A 25,960-nucleotide genomic window follows, 5' to 3' on the forward strand; every position below is an offset into this window, starting at 1 on the left:
AATTTCTACAGCTGTTTCTCCCCACGCCCCGCTCAGCTCCGAAATCACTAACGTGTCCCCACCCAAGTAAAAAATCTCCAAAAGCTTCTAGAAAGGCTTCTTTTCCATTTACCAACTAGCTAAGTAAATGCTAGATCCTATTATTGTCACGGGTGAAGTTAAAAGCATGTGGGAAGGCTTACTAGGCCTGAAGGAAGCAAGTCCCAAAACAATGCACCGAAAACAGCATTCCAGTGAAGCATCTGGAATCCCTACAAAGACACATAGGTAAGCTAGCAAGCTGTGCAGCAAAGTGAATACAGAGACCACTGCCTGAGGGTATGTCCCTAATCTTCTAACCCACAAAGCCTGAAACTGAACCCAGGGTTACACACCAAGCCCAGAGAGCCTATTCAAACCTTAGTTTAGTAGAAGTCCTATAGGCAGTCTCTTAAACAGAGATTAGCTACCCTACGCCAGTCATTTTATCTAAGAAATCAGAATTCCTAGGGTAGCTTACAGCTGTAATGTTTCTTGGATTTTATTCTTCTGCATTTCTTAGAACAGCTATAAAACATGCCGGAAGAGGGCATCCGCCTTTCTCCTTGTCTAAAGGACTCAGAGCGGATGGTATAATTTTTAAAACTCTTCTCAAATGAAACTAGAAGTTCAAAGTTTCAAGGAAGCAAATCTCTCAAAACACTTCGCCTGAGGCAATAATGCAAAGAGTTCCAACAACTCCTAATAAATCCATTCTGTCATTCAGTAGAGTGAGAATATATGACCAAAACTAGTGGGGACCTTAAAGGCCTATTTTAAGGGAGGGTGTAAAGCTGATTAGGAAAACAAACTCTAAGGGCAAAAACAGCATAGGAAAAGTGACCTCTAGGTTGTGCGTTATTTTCCTCTATTTACAGAAAAGAGGTAATGTATTTCTATGCAAAATCTATACCCACCCCTAAAACGTAGGTCAAGTAACCTACGTGTGAGTCTCAGAATATTACCAAGGAGAAATTTGAGTAGGGGATTTTCCAGAAAAGTCTGCAATTACTACTCGTCTGAAAATTAAATTCAGCTCAAGAACTCCATCTGAAATTCAGGTGAAGTACATCTATAAGATTATTACTCCACACATGAACCCATGGTGAACTGCAGGTGTGTGCAGGTTTAAAACCTATTGCACAGCCTCCTAACCGACCTCTAAAGAAACCTAAATCTAAGTTTAAATCTCTTCCTGCCAATAGGCAAACCCATAGAGACAGAGGACAGATTAGCGGCCAACAGGGGCTGAGGGGAGCGGAGAATGAAGAGTGAATGCTAACGGGTGTGGAGCTTCTTTTGGGGGTGATGAAAATGTTCTGGAATCAGAGAGTGGTGAAGCTGCACAACCTTGTGAATATATATTAAAAACTGTACACTTTGAAAGGGGAATTTTATGGTATGTATATTTCATTTTAACTTAAAAAAAATCTCTTTCTGCCAATTTTCTCCATTCAAAATAACCTGGAAAATGTGGTCAGTGTCATTAAAGTACTCCAGAAATGTTCAAGTTGGCTTAGACCAAGTCCTCTCACTGCTGACTTCCATGGAACCATCAAGGTAGCCAGACGTTTTAGGGAAGCTCAGACAATACTGCAAAGTGGGCAGCTGGCCCACTGGGCATCCACAGAGACAGAGAAGCCAACAGAGCAGAGGGGTCTTACCTAGAGAAACCATTTTCCTTCTCCTTCTTTACTTTTGCATCCCCAGAGGCTCTAATCTAAAAGGTAAAACAACAGTCACTGATTAGTATCTTGAAAAGAATGAAATTTTAAGACGACTTTCTCTCATTTGAGAATATTTGGCTTCAACTTTTGGGGCATCTTGATCCCAGGTTGGCTCTTCTTGTTAGTAAAACTGAATGGGTGAACTAAATGCACTTCACATTTTTCTAGGAGTAGTCTTTGAAAATTCTTCAGGGTGGGTATTTGCCCAATTCTGGAAATTTTTCCCTTCAAAATTTTTACCTTTAAATGATGGCAGGTCCCCTTCCCTCAATAAATATACTCCACCTCCCAAGGATTCGCCATTGGCAGTGCAGAAAGGAAACAAAACACAAAAAACAAAACAAACAGGAATAGTCTTCTATTTCTTGCCTCCTCTCATTAGGCCAAGTATACTCAAATTCTCCCTCTCCTTCGACTCCCACTTTCTAGACTTGTCAGAAATCCTATCTTTCAAAAATTTTCACACACACACACATACATGTATCTCTGGACGGATACAAAAGATAATCAGTAAAGACAGAGGACTATGAGTCAGGGATGAAAAGGTGATATATTTTTTCACTATATTCACTATTTCATATTATCTGAATTTACCAGGTATCAACAGTATTGGTTCAAAAACTAAAATAAGCAATCTTTTTTTTTTTTTTTTTAAGTCCACATACAGTACTATCCATTTGTAGCCAGATGAGCTAGTCATTTTGAGAAGACTTGCACTGGTTACGCTGGTACCACCACCAGCCACAACAGGCACCAGAATAACCAAATTTTCACTCAGGAAGAATCTTCAATAAACAGAGGACCAATATGACATCAGGGCTTCTCCCAAAAATGAAATTCATTTCCCCTCCAAAAGAAAACAACAGACATTTCTGGAAACCTGACATCCTCACTTTACTCATTTGCCATATAAAACAAATAAGGTAATGATATGGATAGATTTGGTACTGTAAAAAATATGACAGTAAAGGGCTTGGTTTTCATAGTTTAAGACAATGGTTGGCTCTAGGTCTCCTGATGGAAACCTTTTTCCTCAAAAGTCAACGAATCTTATGTTAAAGAAAATTATTGTGCAATGAAGGTACTTTCATTACCTGCTTTTAAAAGTAAACAAAATAAAAGTACATCTCATATCTCTTCCTCTATACCTTTTCCTCCTTTCGTTTTTCCTTGTCTCTGTCTTTGTGTTTGTCTTTATGCTTTTCTGAGCTTCCATCTTTGTGTTTGGTTTTCTCCTTCTCTTTATGTTTCTTTTCAGAATCTTTATGTTCACTGTGAAAAATAAGACACAAAGAGTTAGCCCAAAGTAGGGACCACAGGGGCTCATTTCACAAGATCAACTCACAAGATACTCTAAGATAACATGAACCATAGAAACTTAAAATGCTTTAAATAAACAGACCTGATGGAAGGTTCAAGTAGAGGCCCTTGGCTACATCTAAATTGCTTTATCTTGTTTGATGTTTTTATTTTTACAAAGGAAAAAGGAACCCAATATAGAAAGTCATTCTAAACATACCAGGCCATGTTCTTAAAGCGACTTAGGAATGCACAGCAATCTCACTGTGCTTTCACAGCATTCCACCGGCAAAGACCTATAATGAAAACTTCCCCCTGAGCATTTATATCCCTGTAAGGGGGGGGGGGGTGGGAAAGACACTTACCAAAAATGCACTTGATGGCTCTGTGCCAGATTTGAGACATATCACATACGTAGCTAAACCAGGGCCTTGTGGAGTGAAGCAGCCCAGTACAGTGGATGTTTCCTTCTAGATGGGGCTTGTAAATCCAGCACAGAACAAGGCATGTTCTGTGACCTGTTGTGCTAAGAAACGGCATACGCTAAATGTTTAAAAGCCCTGCTTTTAAAGGGCTCTGTGGACATACCGTAGGACGACAGAAAGGCACCACTCCTTTGGAAAGCAAACCATGAGATTACAATGCTAGAGCCATTAAAACGCTCCTGTGCTTTGACCTTGGGATCTAGCTCCTGAAAATTTCTCTTAGGGAAATAAAGATGCTTATTTTGGTTCTTCCCATAACAGGAGCAAGAAGAGAAAAGGGGAAGAAGAAGAAGAAGAAAAAAAAAAAAACTGGGCACAATGTAAACAATTAACAAGACAGAGAAAATGATATATCAAATTATGTAGCTACTATGCTATAATCTGTGAATACAGCAAATATACATGGAAAATGTTTATGACACAAACTGAAAAAAGGAGCATATAAAATGACTACAACTATATAAAAACATACATGTGGACCAAGATGAAAAAAGCAATAAGCAGTAATCACAAGCCATAGTTTGAGGCAGCAGGAATATTGGATGATTTTTCTTCAGTGCACTGGGGCAGCCAGTTTGGGAACACTGCTCACTGTACCAACTGATGTATTCCACAGGTTAGCAAAAGAGAGCTCAAACTCAAGTGTCACGGGAGGCCTGCCCAGATGTGGAACAGCTGACAGCAAACTCAGCTAAAGAGGCCGGTGAGGCCAGTAGGTTTCGCTTTTCTCACGATTTACTGTATTTCCCATCTGTTACACTTAGCAACTTCAGCCCAGAAAAATAGATTTTACCAGCAATGAACTCATTAAGCTCTATGCATTCCATGAAGTTTGCTCTAAAGGGATCTGGCCAGGATACTTGGCTCCACAGAAGGCCAAAGAGGGAGAAACAGATGATGGCATCCAGCTAAGCAGAGAGCCATGGAACCCGGATCAGAACAGCATCTGCTGTCACACATATCTCTGTTCACAAAACGGGCAACAACTTGAGAGAGGAGTTTGGGTTATAATTAAGCAGAAACTCTAGAAATCTAGGCAGGAGAACGGGACTCCAATAAGGACTGGTAGTAGAAACACTTTCCCTTGTTTATATATTCCTCCCTCCCTCTCCTGCTCGTTAGATTGTTGTTTATATGTGCTACACACTTAAATATCAATTTTACATGAGCAAATATTTTAAAACTAGTTCCAGTCACTTGGAGGAGCATGGTGACCAAGCTCCCCCACCATTCTTTTTGTTCTTAGCAGCAGTCTCACGTCACTTTCTACTCCATGGTATTCTCATAATCTGGGTTCTTTTACCAAAAGGCAATGTTTTATCCAAAATTTTCCTTTACTTTGTACACTCTCAATTGCATTCCCGCTCTTACTACCAGTTCTCATTAATTTCTCCAGCTTCTGAATGACTAGATTCTGATTCTTCAGGGGTTTACAGATATGCACATGGTTTTGATATTACCAGCAAAATGCTTGAACTTAATATTTCATTACACGAGCACTGTAAGTTTTTCTTTTTTAAACATTTAACTTAAGAGGGATTAATGGTCATTTACAAAAACTTTCCTCTATCAGCAATAATTGTGGAAAAACACATCTATCTATATTATTGATGGATGATTATACCTCTCCCCTTAAGTATAACAAACATAAAAACCTTTCTAAGCAAGCATTATGTTTGGCGTTTTCACACTTAGCATTTCATTAAAATCTCCTAACACTCCTGTGAGGTAGGTTTTATCATACTCCTACACTGATTTAGAAACTGAGGCTCCTGGTTAAGACTTACTCAAAGTTACGTTAGAGAGAAGCACAGATGGGATTTAAACTTGGTACTTCCATCTCCAAGTTCAGAGCACCCTCTACTAAACAGATGCCATTTTATTTCCACTAAATTGATAAACCCATTGCCGTCAAGTCGATCCCAGCTGTGTAAGGTCAAAACTTTATTTTACCAGCAAAAAGAAACTTTCTAGAATACAGATCTTAGGTATCTGAAATGACAAAACCTTTGGATAGCTTTTCATGAAACTATAAATGACTGGTTGATTCAGGGAGCTAAGTTCAGGAATACTCCATCTTCCTCTATGTTCTACCTTTCCCCCTTGCTCTCTTTCTCAGTGAAAACAATTCCTAGAACCTTACTCTGTTTCACTAGGAAACAAGCCTTCTGGCCTTCACAGCATGGGCACCTTCAACTGTATACACACCCTCCGGTTTTCAGCTTTGCTGTTCATTATCATACCAAACAGACATCAGGGAAAAGAAATGAACAAATAACAAGGCAATGAGACAGTACCCAGGCTACTCTAGGAAAGCCAACAAAGTCAATGATACTTCCTCTGCCTGCCAATCACAGGGAAACATAGTCAGGAAATTCAAAGTTCCTGCTAAAGTAGTAATTCCTTTGTATGTCATAATCACAAAGACCATAATGGGATGAAATTATCAAATTTGACTTTTCAAAGAAAACTCACTCTCCTCTACTCTCAACTATTCTCCACTAACTGTTTAGATGCAAGAGAGGAGGTTTGGATTTTTTTTTTTTAACCAGCTGAGCTCAGATGGGAAACCCTGGTGGTGTAGTTGTTAAGAACTACAGCTGGTAACCAAAAGGTCGGCAGTTCAAATCTACCAGGTGCTCCTTGGAAACTCTATGGGGCAGTTGTACTCTGTCCTATAGGGACCCTATGAGTCAAAATCAACTCAATGGCAACGGGTTTGGTTTTTGAGCTCAGATGATTCAGGGTTAAGAACAGCTTGTGGTACAAGGCATTCCATTGAGAGCTATCAGCAATGTGGGTTTATGGAGCCCAATCATTAGGTTTCTGAACACAATGCTAACATCATGTCTACTTGTCAGGTGCTGTTCTTGTCCCTGCCTCAAGGAACAGGGAGTTCTATCCCTCATTTATAACCCTCACACTGGCAGAGGCACTGGCAAACAGCAAGCACTACTGCCAGTCTTTCATTGGAATCTACATGAAGTCGGTAGCAAAGGCACTTGGGGGACAAAGTCCTGGGATACAGAAGTGTGTCTAAGACTTGCTATGAAAGTTAGAAGCAGGATTTGGCTTTCAGTAGAAAATGGAGCCAATCTGGGGCCAATTAGGCTGACTCGTTACCATTCAGAATTTTCTAACATGTATCTTTTCCAAAAGTTTTAAAACTAGTTTGACTTTCATGATGGCTGAAACTGCTGCACTTTCTGCATTGATAATAAAACGAAGGGAATTCTTACCAGTACAGAAGTTCACGTGTTGACTGCCTTCAAGAGATGCTACCCTTGTGTTTACACTGATCCTGCTACTTTCCCATACACAATAAATACAATATGTCAAAGTCACAAAATGAACTTTAAATACAACGGAAGGCTACAATACTGGTCAGTTCAGAGGCTGGAGAACAGATGAACAAGGTATACCCAACCTTTTCTATCTACTGATGTTAAACTGCCCATTTCCCCCAGACAGGCTGATATAGGGATATATAGATAAATGAAGGCCTTGAGCAAACAGCTCAGAAAAAAAAGAACAAACATATCTTTTAAATTTGATTACTTTCAGAAAAAATCTCCCCTAATCTAAGAGCCAGATGCTTAATTCAAGTGCATTTACCTAAGATCCTATATTCCCTCAATTCTAATTCAGGTAGGATTTAGAACTGAAGAGAAAGCAGAAACCAAAAGCAGCATTATTCTCAGATGTTTCTCACACTGACAGTGTAGATTAGCACTGCCAATATGGCTGGAAAAGCACTTCCCTTGCTATTTCATAGCAGTAGTTTTCTGCCTTCCCTGGTTTTCCACAAATTTGTCACTCCAGTCTGAGTGCCAGGTTTAAAATTGGCAAGGGATGCAACACAGTCAAAAACCAGCAGAAGGAATTTTACTTTTCACATGTGATAGTCCTTTATTTTCTGCAAGCACCTCCCCCTGACCCCCCCAGGTACTGCTTTTAATAATATTTTGTTCATGTAAGAGATCTAGTGTTAAAAGAATTCAGCCTTTTAACAACGGCACCTGGTGTGATCCTACAATCTCAGTGATTCCCTGGCATCTAAAAGAGAAGTCCTTTTTTTTTTTTAAGTGTATTTATGTATTTTAAGAAAGGATCTGAAATGCTAAATATTGATGCTAACAGAAAGGAGCAGCATCAAAGATAAATGATAAGAGAAACGGTTTTTATCTGACTTTGGAATGAACACTTCTGTTGATGTTACTGTCAAACAGGAGACAGTCAGAGATGGGGCTTACAGATGGTCAGAATTTAGTGAGATTAAGGCTTCTGATTCCAAAAAATCTAGGGGTCTGGGGCCTAAAGAAAAGGGGCAGTGTCTAATATTATCTGCTTACATGCATATGAGAAAGGGATTCTTATATTTAACACAGATAGTCTGCTTATACAACTAACTTCCTGAAAGGAAAATTTTTCCTTGTTTACTGGAAGGAATAAAATAGTGGGGAAAAACATACCTGGTCTCTCATCCTCACTCTGCTACCACACTGCTGTGTGACCTTGTACAAATCACCTCAGACTACTAACCACACAAAGAGAGAACATGATATGATCTTAATACCCTCTTCCTTATTTTGCACCTTGAGCGAGGGCAATAAAGAGGAAACCAAATGAATAAGATGAAATCTCCTGAGAGGCAGGCCCACAGGCTCATTCTGCCACAGCAGGAAAGCTGTTTCCCCACCCCAAGACACTGTATGTCTGCAGTGCTGTCACTACAAAGGTGAAAGATGCCTCCTGAACTGAGGTCCTAAGTGAGCGCGATGACAAATGACTGATGCTGATATCTAGCAGAGAAGAAAAGAACACAAATGCATTAGTGTAAAACTTGTTTCCTCATAATAAATAGCCACAAAATTAGCTAGGGCTGATTAGTAAAGAGCTGATGTAAACTGAAGCATTTTGGAATAGAACATGCTAAATCCTAATTATTCTGGGCTTCTAAGGTGATTAAAAAATTCTCAGGGTTTCTTTAATGTGATGCAGAGGTAAAAGGAAGAAAGTCAAAACTATTAGAAAGATCAGGAGTAATTTAACAAAAAGGAATACAACACACAGTATTTTACTAGAATATAACCAAATACACTTGCTTTGTTGCAAAGAGGTACTGTGCCTGCAGAGGTCAAAAGCGGAAGCACTTGATAGTTTACAACACATCATCTGGTTAAATGGGTCTTAAACTTACTCACATGTAAATTAGACACTCAGGGCTAAGTTTAGTCATATGTAAACAGAAACTCAGACCAGGGTTTTCCAATATCTCTGGACACAGGCTATCATTAAGTATTTTGATTAAAAAAAATTTTTTTGATTAGAAGTGAAGAAAATACTAAATTGCACAAAAATGTGTGAAATAATTTCTGAATTTGTTTATGCTACCATCTTGGAAAAGGATGACACATACAATCTCCTCAGATTTGTACAGCAGTGATTTTATTGACCCTCCCCTCATGATCCCTCCCTGCAGCATGTATTAATATGAGGAAGCTGAGTTGAGTAAGGTAGGTTAGGTAATCTATTCAAGATCACATGAGATGTATATGCCTGAGACAGGACCAGTTGGAGCCCATTAAGGTGTTGTGGGCTTTTCAAGAAAAATGACACCAAAACTACACCCTTTATTTTTTTAAAAGAGAAGATTTTGATAAAACCAGGCAGGACCAAATTTCTGTCCCAAAGCCATTTATGCCACTTCTACCTCATCTTTCCCCCACCACAATCATAAATAACGGTTGGCGAAAATAGGATGTGTGCCAGAGAAGATGAGATCAAGTTTAAAAGCATGTGCTTTAGATATTAGCCTCTTTTTTGTTAACGTCTTTTTAGACAGACAGATTTCTGGTTACAAAAATTAGCATATTTGTCATCTGATCGTTCCATAAGCATGTCTGTCATTTCCTCAGATAGTAAGTTCTTCATCGTCAAAAAGTATCTCTCATATTTCTTTTGGCACCTCACATCAACTAGCACAGCATAAGCACAGCAGGAAGAATAAAAAGAGCTGTTTGAAAAATGGGATAGTCAAAGGGAACTATCCTGTAGAAGACTGAGAATGTGACTAGAGAGAATAAAGATGACTTTGTATATATCCTATCTCACTGATTCAATAAACATATACTAATAAAAAAATTTTTTTTTTTTAATAAGCCCCAGGTAAACTTCGCAGATGTAAAAGTAATTGACAGACCCCAACTCTATTCCCGGGGATTACAGAGTCCAGACAAGACATACAGGTAAACAGAGACAATTACAATACCAACACCACTTGGTACCTACTATTATAGGGGTGGTGGTGGTGTTAGATGTTTTTGAGTTGATCTTGACTCACAGGGATCCCATGTGACAGAGCAGAACTGCCCCATAGGGTTTGCTTGGCCGTAATCTTTGCGGAAACAGATCACCAGGTCTTTCTCCTTTGGAGCTGCTGGGGGTGGGGGTGTGGGGGGTTTTGAATCAACAATCTTTCAGTCAGCAGCTGAGTGCTTAACTGTTGCACCATGAGGATATATTCAGGTAAACGTGATGACAGCACACAGAGGTGGCACTTGGGGGTTGGGGGCAGGAAGGATACCTGGAAAACGTAAAGTCTAAGTAGCAACTAGAAAATGTTATTAAGAGGTCAACAGAGTATTCCAGGATTGGCAACATGTTCTAAGGCCGAGGGGCATCTGAAAGCACGCTATGTTTGGGGAAATGAAAAGAAGATCAGAGTGACTGGGTATGGAATATAAAAGAGTATATAAGAGGGGGTAAATGGCAAGACAGGTAGCAAAGGAAGACAGCCAAAGACCAGAGTGTTAAAGAATCACCACCTGCATTAGCAGGAGGAGAAGAAAAGGTAGCCGGAGAAGTGGAAAGCATGGTAACATGAAAGTCAAGGAAAGAAGATTTTGAGCTGGAGGGCTGCACCCAGGTTAATGTTTTGTGTGCAGTTGGAAAGAATGTGTATTCTATAATGTGTATTCTATAACGTGTATTCTATAAATGTCAATTAGATCAAATTGGTCTTCCATAACCTTACTGATTATCCACTCGTACTACCAATTATTGAGAAAGGGATAACAAAATTTCCATCTATAATCATAGATTTGTCTATTTCTCTCTGCAGTTCCATCAGTTTTTGCTTAGATACTGAAGTTCTGATATTAGTGCATAAACATTTATAACCGTTATGTCCTCATGATTAATTGACCCCTTTTCATCATTATGAAATGAATTTTTTTATCCTTGGCAAGCCTTCATTGGTCTGAAACCTACTTTGTTGGATATTAATATGGTCTGTACAACTAAAAATTAGAGAAGAAAAGATGTATGTGAACTGAAATGAGATTCAACTACTGAGATTAAATTCATTACAGTAATGAAAATGGGAACTAGATTATGAGGTGGTAACAAATGAGTGAGTGGTGGGGGAAAAAGGCTGCAAGAGTGGCAGATTGCTTTTGAAGAAGCATTTCCATAGAAAATTAACCTGGTTATTTTAATGATTCATAAAAATACAAGAACAGACTTAGAAAGCAATTCTTTCTATAATCAGCCAACCTAATAAAGTAGTTCTAAGAGACTCTAGGCTGAAAGCACTCATTGTAACAAATGATGGATTTTTATATTTCCTTCTCACAAAGCTCAAGCCACTATGGGTATACTATATGGTTTTCTCACCTTTAAATCCAAATGGAAGCACAGGCCATCATTTTCAACAAGTTGTCCTATACCCAGAAATATCCTAGGGCTTTGGGTTTAACCACTTGCCGCCTCCCACACCAAAAAATAGGACCAAAACAAATAAGGAAAACATCTTCCTGGGGCTTGGCTCCTAAAGGTTACATTACTAAGTATCATTTACATTGATGGTCATGGACTTTCATGGGAGCTAAACCCCTCTGATAATCTGATGAAAGCTAGGGACCCTCTCTCCAGAAAAATCTCACATACCCAATTTTCTGCACATAATTTCAGGGGCTCACACACCACTGAAGCCCAAGTTAAGAATCCTTAATTTATACCCTTTAAAGTAAAAAAAAAAAAAAAAACAGGTCTTCAATCCAGTTACCTTTTATCAAAACAAGCACTCTGGACACTTGATTAAATGCCATCTTGAATTACAATGAATTGACAGCTGACCTAGCTAAAAACAATGTTTGGATATTGAAAGAAAATTCACCATCTTGCTTTGTACATCCTGATCTGAACAATGGTAGCTCACGTAAGGCCTGACTCCAGGATCAAATACAGTCTCTGCCTGCTTTGCCATTCATCCAATTTACCTGTGGCTCGAGTTAATGTCTACTTCAGGTGAGTCAACCCACTGCTATATGACTTACTTGCTCACTCAGTCCTTACCTGTTACTATGCTTGGACTTATCCCGATCCTTCTCCTTGTCCTTCTTGTGCTCTTTGTGCCGATGTTCTCGGTCTTTGTGTTTATCTTTGTGTTTGTGAGAATCTGTAACCGTAACAGGAGTCAGTTAAAAGGAGTCATGCGCTCTTTCTTGCCCACCTACCTGGACAAGCTGGTCAAGATGCACAATGAGTACTGAAAGGGTATGGTAGCCTCAACACCACATTCCACTGGGAAGGAAAGATTTCACAAAGAAGCCCAAACAAGGCATCTCATTACCCTGACTCTAAAACCAAGACATGTGTTACACACAAGCTGGGAGGAAATGCCAATCCTACTGTGAAAGGAAGCAACAGTTTGACATTTTTCTCCCTAGATCTTGCATTAGGTAAGCCTAAGCTATAAATATTACAAAGAAATAAATTTTCAACACAGTTTTTCAAGATCCGATGTTTATATAACTTCTGGGAAACCCAAACTTAAGAGATAGGTTTTTAAATCAACTTTAACGAGACGTAATTTCTATACAATAAAATATACACATTTCAAAGATACAGTGTATGCCCACCAATGGATGAATGGATAAATAAAATGTGGTACATAAACACAATGGAATATTACACAGCCATAAAGAATAATGAGTCCTCAAAACAATGTGGATGAATCTGGAGGACATTTTGCTGAGTGAAATAAGTCAATCGCAAATGGACAAATACTGTACAACTGTACTATTATAAAACAAGAATGAAAGCCATTAAAAAAAAAAACCCAAACCTGTTGGTGCTGAGCCGATTTCAACTCATAGCGGCTGTATAGGACAGGGTAGAACTGCCCCCCAGTTTCCAAGGAGCACCTGGTAGGTTCAAACTGCCAACTCTTTGGTTAGCAGCCATAGCACTTACCCACGACACCACCAGGGTTTCCAAAACAAGAATAGATATACTGTATATACAGAGCCAATACCCATTGGTCGTTACCAGGGATGGGGGATAGGTGAGGTGGAAGTACTTTTGAGATAGTAGACACTTGTTATCTCTGGTGATGGGAAAGGTCACATCAAATGTGGGTGAAATGTACACAGCTTGATGAAGGTAAATGATTTCACTAAGAAGTGCACAGGAGAAAAGGACATTTTTGATAAAAGATACAAGAAATATAATTTTACACCACCACCAACAACAAAAATACAAATGTGTGGTTACACCAGTTACGTATATACTCATATGTGTGTATGGATATGAGCATGTGGGTACATGCATGTATATCCATATATATAATAAACCACATAGGGACACAGTTACGGTTACTTCCTAGACATAACCAAACACCTCAAGAGACTTCTGGGTTTTAAGGCAGAGCCCTGTGGAACAACTCAGTTAACTGGCATAATACAGTTCATAATGTGTGTATTCTACATCCCAATGTGTTAAGTTGTGCCTGAGGTCTTAAAAGCTTGCAAGTGGCCATCTAAGATACAACTATTGGTCTCTACTTGTGTGGAACAAGAAAGAAAGAAGGAAACCAAAGACTCAGAGAAGAAAGTAATTTATAGGACTAACAGTCTACATGAATCATGGCCTCACCCTGAGACCAGAAGAACTAGATAGTGCCCAGCTACGACTACTGACTGTTCTGATCAGGGCCACAAGAGATGGATCCTGATAAAATGGGAGAAAAATGTGGAACGAAACACACATTCTCAAGAAGTCCAGACTCTTCAGACTGTTTGAGACTAGAAGACTCCCCCAGACTATCGCCCGGAGATACTCTTTAAATCTTAAACCAAAATTATCCCTTGAGGTCATCTTTTAGCTAAATAACAGATTTTAGCTCATAAAATAAAGAATATCATCAGTAAGTAAGGAGTACTTTTAAAAAATCATATATATGAGACCAAACGGTCAAAAATTTCTCTGAAGCAAAGATGAAATAAGAGGGGGACAGGGAAACTATAGTACTAGAAATGGTACAACCAGGCACAATGAATAAGAATGATGACACGTTGTATAAAATGTAACCAATATCACTGAATACGTGTAGGAATTGTTAAATGGAAACCTAATCTGCTGTGTGAACTTTCCCGTTAAACACCGTATTATTTTTAAAAAAAGATACAGCACAATAAGCTTGACAAGCATATACACAGGTGTAATCACCACAACAATCAAGATTTATAACATTTTCATCACCCCAAAAGGCTTCCCTCGTGCCCCTTCCCAGTCAATCTCCACCTTCGGTCCCCTAACCCAAGGCAATCATGGATCTGCTAGCACTACAGATTAGATTTGTGCAGATTTCCTAGAGTTTCACAGAAATGAAATCATACAGGATTTACTCTTGTATCTAGCTTCTTTCTCCATGTTGCTGGATTTATCAGTAGTTCGTTTCATTTTATAACCCTGGAGGTACAACGGTTAAGAGGTCGGCTGCTATCCAAAAGGCCCGGTCTTTGGTCATTAGTGTTCAAATCTATTCCTGAGCTGGCCTCTAAATGCAGGTGGGATTTACTCAAGGTCATACTTTGGCTCTCGTAGACCTGCTCTAATTTTCTTCAGCTATAATTTCAATTTGTATATGAGCAACTGATGGTGAATATTTTCTCCCAGACTTTCAAAGAGCAAAAGCTTTAAATTTTTATGAATTCTATTTTATCAATTTTTCCTTTTATGGGTTCTGTTTTTTATGCCCTAAGACATCTTTGCCTACCCAAAGGTCGCAAAGATTTTATTTTTTTCTAGCATTTTTCAAGGTAAGGGTCAGAGTTTATTTATCTATAAAGATGGCCAGTTGTTTCAGCACTGTTTTTTGAAAAGATGAATTTTCCCCTTAGAATTGCCTGGCCTCTTTATTGAACATCAAGTGACCATATAGATGTGGGTCTATTTCTGGACTCCCTATTCTATACTTACCTACACATATTCTATGGAATACCATTGTTTAGAGTAAGTCTTGAAATCAGATAGTATAAGTACTTTAACTCTGTTCTTTTTCAAAATTATTTTGGCTACCCTATGTCCTCCATATTTCCATATAAATTTTAGATTCAGCTTGTCAATTTCTATCTTCCGAGGTGTCTAATCTGTTTATCGAGGTGAGTAAATTTATTGTACACTTTTCATTTCTATAAGCTCCATCTGGTTCTTTTTTATATCCGTCATTTTTTTGTTTAACTATGCTTTTATTTCCCTTGACCTAGACATAGTTATAATAGCTATTTTAACACCCTTTTCTTTAAATCCTAACACCTCCCTCATTTCTGGGCCTATTTCAATTGGCTGATTTGTCTTGTGATTATGAGTCACATTTTCCTATTTCTTGGCAGGTTTAACAATTTTTTATTGGCTGCTGTGCATCACTGGCTTGATGGATTTTGTTGTCATCCTTGAAATAAGTGTTGTACTTTGATTTGGTAGGCAGTTACTTGTGGTTCCGTTTGACCCTTTTGAGGCTTGTTCTTAAGCTTTGTTAAGACAGGTCTAAAGTACTTCTACCCTAAAGATAGTTTAGCCCCACTAACTTATGGCCCTCCTGAGGTCTCTACTGAATGTCCAGACTGATAACAAGGACTCTTCACATTGGCTGAAGAAAACCTGTGCAATTCCCAGCCCTGCCTAAGGTCTGGAAAATGTTCAGTTCACAGCTTCTCAGCTGCTGTTTGATGTCACAGAGTTTCATCATAGGCACGCGCATCTTAGTGTTCAGTAAAGACTCAAGGAAACCTGTATATAGATTTCTATAAGTCTTCCTCTGTGTAGCTCTCTTTTGCCATTACTTCACTCCACAGCTTCTAGCTGCTTCAGACTTGAACTCTAATTTCTGTCTCCTCAGCTCGGTGAGATTGTTATGCTCTCTTTGGGATCTCCAAGGGCAATGGTAAAGCTCACGCCATTTGTTTCCCTTCTCTCATGGATCGGAGTTGTGGTCTTCCTGTTGTTCACTGTTTGAAAACAATCGTTTTAGACGTTTTACCCAGTTTTCTAGTTGTTTAAGGCAGGAGGACAAACATTGTCCCTATTACTCCATCATGGCCAGAAGTAAATCAAGAGTAAGTATTCACTTCTGTTCAAAGTTAACAGACTCTCAAATCTTGGTGGAGGTGAGTTATCGAGTCAAATAATGAAATACCTCAAAGACCAAGGTTATGTAAAAATATATCTGCAAAAGGGATATTTGCTATTACTTGCCCTTAAACAATTTCCAACGTGAATCTGCAGGGCATCTTTTGGATCAGTTCCTGACTTGCTATCAAAACTCTCCAACTTGCAGAAGTCTCAAGTCTAACATCTTAGAATGCTGAGCCAATCCACACAATATCGGTGGCCCAGGTTTACTTGACAGTAATATCCCTTTACTTCTTCCTCAAACAAAAAGCTTATGGTTAAAATAACGATAACGCATGTCACCAGTACTACAGCCTGTAATGAAGCATGTGCTGTTTGATTATTTATAGGCCAGACCCAACAAACAAATCTCAGAACATTAGGACCTGCTATTATGGCCAAGGGTATTGCAGAGACATAATATAAAAAAATACTACTCTGTGTATAATTCAACCCACAGGAACATACACATATACAAAAAAAAGACTAGAAAATGGACATCAAAATGTTAAAAATATTTATATTTGGGTGGCAAATTTATAGGTAACGAGGTTTTGTATATATACTTTGCCTTGTTTTCAATTTTTTTTCTGATAATGAATCAGTTTTATAATAAAAAATTTTTATCTTTAAAAATTACCAGGCTTTAAAAATTTATTTTTGACAAGTACTTGTATAAGCCCTGGTGGCATGGTGGCTAAGTGTTTGGCTGCTAACCAAAAGGTCTGCAGTTCTAATCTGCCAGCCACTCCTTGGAAATCCTATGAGGTAGTTCTACTCTGTCCTATAGGGTCCCTAGGCTAGATGCAAAGGGGTTTGGTTCCCCCCCTCCTCCCCAGTATAAGCCAGGGCTTTGAACCCATTTATTCTGTTCAAATCCCTGCTGAGAATCTGCATTTCTAACAAGTTCCCAGGAAGTTATACATAAGAATCATCTGGGGTGGAAAGGCAAATTCTCAGCAGGTGTTCAAACCAGAACGAACTGGTTTCAAGCCATGGTATAAGCACAAGGAAAAAACAGCTTAAGTCACTAAAAAGCACTGAACTTAAGGAAACTAAGTGAAAGACAAAGTGGAAATACTTTCAGGTAAATTTCAGATAACCAGTATGCCAATAACATTTTTTTTTAAAGCACAAAGCTTCAAAATTGATTTTAAAGCCAGGTCTCCAAGCCTTTTACAGCAAGTGCTATCTCAAACCAAAAAACAATAACATCTGATGAGAATTAGGACTGTAGCTGAAAAGTCCCACTGGCACCAAGTAAGACCTAGGTCAAATATCTGAACCACAATTGTCCCTAAGTTAAAGAGTAGTCATTACATTCCTACTACATGCTCAAATTGTGCTACATGCTGTCAAAGGTACCAGAAAGTACAATATATGACTTCCTCAAACATCTGCATGGCTATTATATGGAAGAGACATAAACCTATGCTTCAATTTTTTCATAATAAACATCTCTAAGCTTCTTCCCCTCTAGCCCCTTATTTTTTGCTATTATATAAGGGAAGCAGGAAGGCTAGCTTAGCACTAAGAAAGGGCTTGTGTTAAGGAGCAGTAAAAGAAACAGTCTGACAGATAAAATTAACCCGAGTCAGGCTCTCCTACTGTAAGGATGACAAGGAGCCACTTCAAGCAGAAAAGGACCAAGATAAAAGCCATATTTAAGGAAGATTAATTGAAAGGAAATGTGGGTAGAAGCAAAATAAGTAGCTAGAGGTTTGTGCAGCAATCTAGAAATAGAGTGACAGCAAATGGACTGAGAGGAAGGAAAAAACACAAAAGCACGTTCAGGAAAACGGATGTAGACCTGGTACTGGGAATGCACTGGCTATGTGTAATAAATGCAGGGAAGGAGTCAAAGAAGACTCAGTCTTTGGGTCCAGGAGACTGAGAAAATGAGGGGTCTCTGTAGAAACAGGAAAACTGTACAGAATAGAGATGGTGACAAGGAAAAAGATGGAGAAATGGTGAGTCTAGCTGAAGTCATACTAGATTTAAGGTAAGAGTGGAACATCAGACTAAAGATACTGGTCAGAAGAGAAACGTGGTGAAACAGAAGCCAATAAAGGCACGCTGAGCTATATCCCTCCTGGTGAAACCATGGGTTTGTGAACGGCATACTAATTGCCTCAAGACTACTTTTAGTACACAGTCTTTCCCCTTAACTAGGATTCATCTAAGAATATATACTGTTAAAATGTTTTTGGAGAAAGGCTCTTGCAACTTAAAGGATTTGATAAATGCAAGAATAACTGTGTAGAACCGACTGATACATTAAAAATGAAAGATGCAAATCACCGCATATTAAACTACCAGGAAATCTCACAAATTCCAGTTGCCTATGGCAATGGGTTTTTTATGGGTAATGGCTACTGGTAAGTTGTTTGTTTTTTCCTCCTCAATTTCTAGCATTCAGAAATTCTAGATAAAGGACATGGAAGGAAGGCCCCTAAAAAAGACAGCCTTGAGAAGACAGAAGGAAGACATGTATCAAGTAACTCCTTTCACTTATACAAGGACTTGATGGTTACCATGCAAAAGAAAATGGATCCTTTTACTACTGGATTCAGAATTACATTCTGAGAGTTAGTTCAATTTATAACCACCAAATATCTTCTTTAATTTCAAAGCACCCTGCTAAAGACTAGATGACATGGGGTCTGTCTTCAAGGAGTTTACAGTTCAGTAATGCAATTAAGAGATGAACTCAAACAGCCATTGCCAAAGGCATACACTAAGGAGAAAAGACTACTAATACAGGTGCCAGACTATGCTAGGGTACTTACATACATTCTCATTCAATTTCCTTAATTCCCTTATAATAAAATAGGGAAATATTATCCCATTTTACAGAAGATAATAGCTATCCCTTACTATGTGTATACTCTGTGACAGGCACCATGTTTTATGTAATAATTACCCAGTGCCTTCGAGTCGATTCCGACTCATAGCGACCCTATAGCACCTCTAATTTTTACAACTTGGGGGAAGGGATACTTATTTCATCAAATCTAAGACATATTTTTGCCTCATTTAGTATCTCTGAAAATAAGATGCATCTAATTGGTATAATTCCGATGGAGGGGGTAATCTGGCAATTCCAGTAACAAGTCCAGCAAAATCTGATCCAATCGTTATAAAGCCCCTTAATATGCTGTTATCTAACAAAACTAACTCACTGCCTCTCTCTCTTTTGATCCAGCAATCCCATGTCTTGGAATTTACCCTGAGGATACATCTCCTAGGTGTACCCTGAGGAATGAGGGGATAGTGATGAAGGTAAGAAAGAGGCAGTACTTCTCAGTACAAGTAACAGGGACTGAAATGAGAGTCAGAATGCAGAATGGTAGATTAAAAGATAAAAAAAAATAGCAAAAGGATTAATGAAAAATGGCTTTAGGATAAAGTGGGAATATTCGGGGGGATTCTATTAGAATTTTTCTATCTTCAACTTTTAGAACTACATCTGAAAATGTGCTAATTGTTTACATGTTTTATAGTAAGTACTACTTTTATAATAAAAAAGGCAAAAAAAATTACGCTAGGCTATATATACATAAAGGCAGAGAAAATTAAGTCAGCAGAGAAGAAACCTTTTTTAATATGGTACTTGCTGAAACGGGATTAATAATAGTTTTTTCCTATCCCTAACCCACTGCTCATAGCGACCCTATAGGACAGAGTAGAGCTGCCCCATAGATTCCAAGGAGCGCCTGGCGGATTTGAACTGCCGACCCTTTAGTTAGCAGCCGTAGCACTTAACCACTACGCCACCAGGGTTTCCTTCCTATCCCTAGAATCCCAAATGTCAAGTGATTCAAGTAACAGTGCTTTTATGATATCACGATGCTCCTGTATTTAGAAATTATGCAAGCTTTTTTATAAAGGTAACAGACATTTCCCCAAATGTCTATGCATGAAGCATGTAGGCATGAAGCATCTCTTATGTCAAAATTTTCTGCTTCTCTGCCCTGCTGCTATTTTTCAAAAGGCAGCAGGATTTTTAATTTATGGGCATTTTGAAAAGAAAGTCTTAAGAATAAAAATATTGGATCTGGGTCAACTGCTCCATTGTTTCCAAGTGACAAGTAATAACGATGAAGGGCAATAGCCTGGTGCCACTAGAGAACAGGAAGAAATAAAGAGCCTAGATCTGTGAGGGGCAGTGAGGAGTTAGCCACAGGCTGCCTGGAGGAGGCAGTGTTTGAGCTAAGTCCTACTAAAAGCTAAGAGGGAGTTAGCAAAGCAGAGAAAGGGCATTCTTGGCAGATGGGCCAAATTACTGTCTAGAAATGAGCCACAAAAGTCACTATCATTATGGTTGTTGAAAAATGATTCTCTCATAAGCAAAATTAAATGAGATGTACTTCCTGCCAGGTAGGAAACGGTGGAATTAATTCTTGTCAGAGCATATTGAAAAAACAAAATCTCAAAGTTATGTTAAACTTACCTCCCTAAAGCCATTGTCCCAAAAGCAGTTTCTTTTTTTTTTTAAGAAAACAGATACACTCATACTTCTAGCTTTAGAGTCCTTATCCTCTGCTTAGACAGTAAGGAAACAAAACACCTAGTAATAAGTGGTTCTAGTATCGATGTCTGATTTCCCTATGGAGAGTGAACTCGTCGATTTATGCCTGAATTGACACAGGTTCGGCCACTAAGGGGCTGACTGTACTTGGTTTCCAAACCTGTAGCTTCTTTGTCATCCTGGGATTAGGGCAGTTTTCAGGGACTTTATAACAGTTGGATCAAATTTTGCTCTACTTATTCGACACCAGAACTACTTTTACCCAAGGTTGGACAGTAAGTGGCAGAACGAGGATGTGAATCAGATCTTTTTCACTTTATTGAACCAGTCCTCTTCCTCCAGCTTCCTTCAGAGGTCCTTTCCAGCATCGTATGCTGCTCTGTGATGTCTCTGATCAGCATCAGTGTTTGGCCATGACCTTCTGTGCTCCCCTTCATCATTCTTGAACATGTTTAACAAAGTAGTTTGCGGATTTAGCTTCCTTTTTCATATGCTGGAAAGGCGTGGGTAAAAGTCACTTTACTGGGTCTATAAGAAGGCTGCAGAGGTCAGTGGTTAAAAGCTTCAAGTACCTGTTCACCATTTACTAGATACCAGTGGCTTTGGTGAATTTTTCAAACTGGGGCTCAGAAAATTTAAGCAACCTTAAAGAATTTTCTTTCAGAAGTCAATTACATGCTTTGTGTATAATTGTAATAAAATTCTTGGTTAATCTCCAAGAAATTACAAACATACTAACAGCAGTCAATGAGGTAAAACTATCATTTAACCCAATTGTTTCATATAACTTAGAATTCAAGCTCTATGTGTACACTTGAGGCAGCAACCAGGCCCATTTACCCTGCCTGGCTGGCCAATGATGGATAAAAGGTTGTTATCAAATTTGGTCTGATTTTCTTTCCTGTACTCAGATCCAGGAAGGAAAGGCGCTTATGAAGTGAAACTTTGGCCTGCTCTAACAATCCTGTAGTTCTTTTGGCTTCTGGGTACAAGATTGTTAGAGAAGGCAGTGATGAACATCAAGGAACATTCCCTTACAGAAACACATTTGCATTAGTTTGGTTGCAGTCAGTAGGTGGCTAATACTGTTGCCTACCCAGGGTCTCTAATGCAGTCACAATGTAATCCAAGCATAAACATTTACACTTTCTCAAGAGACAAAAGGCTAGGAATCCACAGTCCTAGCTAGGAATACTGATCACTAGACAAAAGGCTAGCAATGCTGATCACTTTTATCAACCACTTCCTGCTCTTAAAGCATCGGCCATTCTTTTAAACTACTGGAATGATCACACCAGGGCAGAAGACTCCTTTGCTTCCTTATAAACAAAGGCAGAGACTGTTCCAATATAAAGAAGGTCTCTTTGCCATGTTTTTAAGTCAGACTCCTTTACGCAGATTTTTGACGATAGGTTTTGAGACTATGAGCAGCTGTATAATATCATAATATCATGGGCTCCTCCAAATACAGTCATCAAGTCAAGTGCGGGGGGAATGGGGTAGAGTTACAGAATCAAGAACTGCCTTCCCCAAAGAGACACTCATAGTACATCTTTGTCAAAAGGTAACTTCTCCTCATCTCTCACAAATACACAACCGATGCTTTAGGAAAGTGGACATTAGAACCACGTGGGTGAACACACTGGGTGATGAAATTAAATCTTTTCTACTGAGATCAACTCTTAAATCTTTTCTTTTCTCATTGACCTTCAAAAAACCCACAAACATAACATCTCCAGAAACTGGAGTTTAAACAAACTCAACATTTCTACTTAATACTTTTATACCCGGTATATTCTAGTACTTTAAAAGACAACTGTTTTTGTCTAGGACAGATAACAAAAAAGCTGGTCTCAGTGATAAAGACTGGTATCCGGGAGTGTGGTCAGTATCAGCAGTGTGTGAATCTCCCCAGCAACTTCATGCCCAACTAAAAGCAGTCAGGAAGCCTGAAAACCAGTCACTGGAGGGGGGAGGGAGAGTGGTTGAGGGGTAGGAGAATTCTACTCCCTACCACCACGATTGTGAGGATGGTGTAGGACCAGGCAAAGTTTCAGTGTTTCGATGTTGTACATAGGGTCACTCTGAGTTGGAACAGACGCAAAGGCACCTAACAACATAACACCGCCACCACCACCAAGGAGCCATGGTGGCATGGAGGTTAAAGTGTTCGGCTGCTAACCGAAATTTCAGTGGTTCAAACCCACCAGCCTCTCCACAGGAGAAAGATGTGGCAGTCTGGTTCCGTAAAAATTTACAGCCTGGGAAACCTTATGGATGGTTCTACTCTGTGTTACAGGGTCTATGAGTTGCAATCTACTTAATGGCCACAGGTTTGGGTTTGGTTTTAGTTTACCACCACCACCTCCACACCCACACCTGTCTACAGTCAGCCTTTACCAATGTTGGTCCAGTTTCAATCCACAGAACCAACTGATGATTCACCTTAACGGTGACTGATTCTAATTTGTAGCCCATACCAAAAACCAAACCCTTTGCTGTCGAGTCAGGTCCAACTCATAGCGACTCTCTATGACAGAGTAGGACTGCCCCACAGAGTTTCCAAGGAGCGCCTGGTGGATTGGAACTGCTGACCTTTTGGTTAGCAGCTGTGGCACTTAACCACTACACCACCAGGGTTTCCTGGTAGCCCATAGAAGAGTCCTTATTATTTTACAGTGATTCTCACTGAGAAAATTTTCAAAATTCCAAGGTATAGTAAATAGCCTTTCAAAGTAAGCAGGACAGAGGCTGTTTGCAGCTAAAAGCTCTTTAGGATGGGAGAGCTGTGAAATTTAAAAGAAAAATGTTGGGAGGAGTCAGCTCTAAAGAAAATCCTTAAAACCTCAAGAATGACAGAAAGACTAGTCCAGCATTTCCAAGTCTCAAAGTCCAAATTATCTTTTGTTCTCCCCAAATGTGTATTTTGGCCTTTTGATGTGGACAGACTTGTTCATTACTTAAACTAATGGAGTCCCATTAGGGGCCCGGTAGTCTCAAACTAATAAGACAAAAACCATCTCCAGCTGAGAAAATAAGATGGCAGATCAAAGTATAAATACTTCTCTCAAGGAAGCTGGGATTCACAACGTCCATTCATTCATTCATTCAAGTATTTCCTTAGTTCCAACTCTGTCAGGTAATATTCTAGGTGTGGGAATACAGCAGGAAACAAAACCGAGTCCCTGCCCTCATGAAGTAAAGGTAATATCTGTCCAAATTCTTCCAGTGAGTAACTTTGAAGAGGGAGGGGAAAAAGTGCCTCCATAACTATACCCAAATTTCCCTGGACTTGCCCCAGTGAAGTTCCAGAATCTGACTCTAATGTTGCAACTGGAAAAGACCTTAGTAAGAAGTTAAGAAGGCTAGGCTAAAGAAAGGGTCAAAGTTGCTCAATCAAATTAAAGTTGCCAATTACTTTGCAAAGTGTCATCATTCTCCTCACTATTCAATACTGGGCAGGCATGTAGAAATACATTGCGTTAAAAGACTAAAAGTTGTTCTAAGTCAGAAACCCAGCATTTTCAAATTCTAAATGTATCAATACATTTTTCAAAGTGTCTGTATGTTCAGAAGAGATGCTACAAACTGATTTAAAAATACTTAAGCAAACCTACCTTGGTTCTCAGACATCAGGAGTTATCTGAGATTAGTAGCCAAACATCTTTCTGAGGCTTGTCATGGAAGTTAGTGCATTATGCTTTTACAACACTACAATTACCTTAATCTGTCTTTTCAGCCCCTTCCTGTCTATGCACCCTAATTTAACTTATTTTACAACCTTCTCTCCCATTCTACCCTTCCATTATGTTTCTTAAATCTAAGTTCATCTTCCTTTCTTCCTATTAATTGTTTAAAAAGTAAGCAAACTAACAAACAAGAATCCAGATTTAAGTAATAAATAGGACCACCAAATTGTTTTTTTCCAAGTGTATCTTACAGAAAGGTCTTCTGAGCTGGAGACTCAAGACACTACTAGAGCCAGAGTTTTATCTTACAGAAAGGTCTTCTGAGCTGGAGACTCAAGACACAATTAGAGCCAGAGAGTAGCTGTTCATTGTCATAATATTATGCCAAGAACTAAATGAGGTATTTTAAAAAGTCAATTCCACTTTCTGATAGTAGGAAGACATTCTGGAGCACAACTCCGAGTCCTTTAATGCAATATCCTGGTGTGGAGTCTTAGGTAATTTTTTTCTCTGCTCTGAGTCTCAGTTTTCTAAATTTTTACACTTCTAGCCACAAGAATTCTACTACCTTTAAGAATAGTTTTGTTCCAGGAACACAACAGAGAATCCCTGAGGGAGAAAGAGAGCAGTGGGATGCAAACCCCAAATTCTCATAAGACCAGACTTAATGGTCTGACTGAGACTAGAAGGACCCCAGTGGTCATGGCCCCCAGACCTTCTGTTGGCCCAGGACAAGAACCATTCCCGAAGCCAACTCTTCAGACATGGATTGGACTGGACAATGGGTTGGAGAGGGATGCTGGTGAGGAGTGAGCTTCTTGGATCAGGTGGACACTTGAGACTAGGTTGGCACCTCCTGCCTGGAGGGGAGATGAGAGGGTGGAAGGTATTAGAAGCTGGCGAAAAGGACACGAAAAGAGAGAGTGGAGGGAGAGAGCAGACTGTCTCATTAGGGGGAGAGTAATTGGGAGTGTGTAGCAACGTGTATATGGGTTTTTGTGTGAGAGACTGACTTGACTTGTAAACCTTCACTTAAAGCACAATAAAAACTATATATATATATATAAGGAATTGTTTTGTTCCAAGTGGATTTTGGTAAAAGAGTAAAATTTAGATTAAAATACAATGACTAACCCTGGCTGTGGGTTACTCCACATAGTAATAAAAATGTGTGAGAGCAGTAGTTCTCAAACTTTCCTGTGTATGAGCACTGGACTCATTTCCAGACAGACCTATTTTAACACAAGCACTCCAGGTGACTATAATCCAGACTGTCCAGAGCCAAATTTTGAAAACCCTTGCCTTACTGTTAGCTTTGTCCCCAAGCCCTCTGAGTAACAATTAACAGCAAATACCAGCTACCAGTAAAAGTGGACACGCTACTATTTTCAGTTCCTACTTCAACTGGGTCTGTTTCTTTAAAAGGCAGGCAAAAGGTGCTGAGTTAGTCTCTGGGGATTTTTCTTTTCCAAGTTCACAGCTGAAAATACTAAAGTTTTTCTCACCTGCTACTCTTCCAACCCCTATTTGAGAGGAAGAAGGAAAAGCTATATAAGGGGTGAACACAGACATCCTAACTTAAGACAGGGAGTGGGGTAGAACAGACAATTTCTTGTTGTTTGTACATCAATGGGTAACTGAGTACTGCCAGTGGGACTCGGCTGGGAAAACAAAATGCCTTGAAAAAAAGACAGTTTAAGCCTTAATGAAGCTGCAAGCTCACAGAAAAGTCTTGACACTTGGCTTATACAGATT

General features: G+C 39.2%; 1 protein-coding gene across 2 annotated transcripts in view; it reads right to left on the minus strand.

The window, feature by feature from the left end:
* TOP1 (DNA topoisomerase I) overlaps positions 1 to 25,960 on the minus strand; it is a 90,811-nt gene that overhangs the window by 45,974 nt on the left and 18,877 nt on the right. The window contains exons 3-6 of one of the 2 annotated variants that reach the window (XM_049870135.1): positions 11,888 to 11,990; positions 2,894 to 3,017; positions 1,683 to 1,738; positions 183 to 251 (exon numbers count right to left, since the gene is read on the minus strand). In XM_049870135.1, the coding sequence (XP_049726092.1) occupies positions 183 to 251; positions 1,683 to 1,738; positions 2,894 to 3,017; positions 11,888 to 11,990 (352 nt within the window). The remainder of the gene's footprint in view (positions 1 to 182; positions 252 to 1,682; positions 1,739 to 2,893; positions 3,018 to 11,887; positions 11,991 to 25,960) is intronic. The other variant, XM_049870136.1, reaches the window with a different exon arrangement.

This window comes from Elephas maximus, chromosome 25 (genome assembly GCF_024166365.1).
Source record: "Elephas maximus indicus isolate mEleMax1 chromosome 25, mEleMax1 primary haplotype, whole genome shotgun sequence".
In the NCBI taxonomy this organism is placed as follows: domain Eukaryota; kingdom Metazoa; phylum Chordata; class Mammalia; order Proboscidea; family Elephantidae; genus Elephas; species Elephas maximus.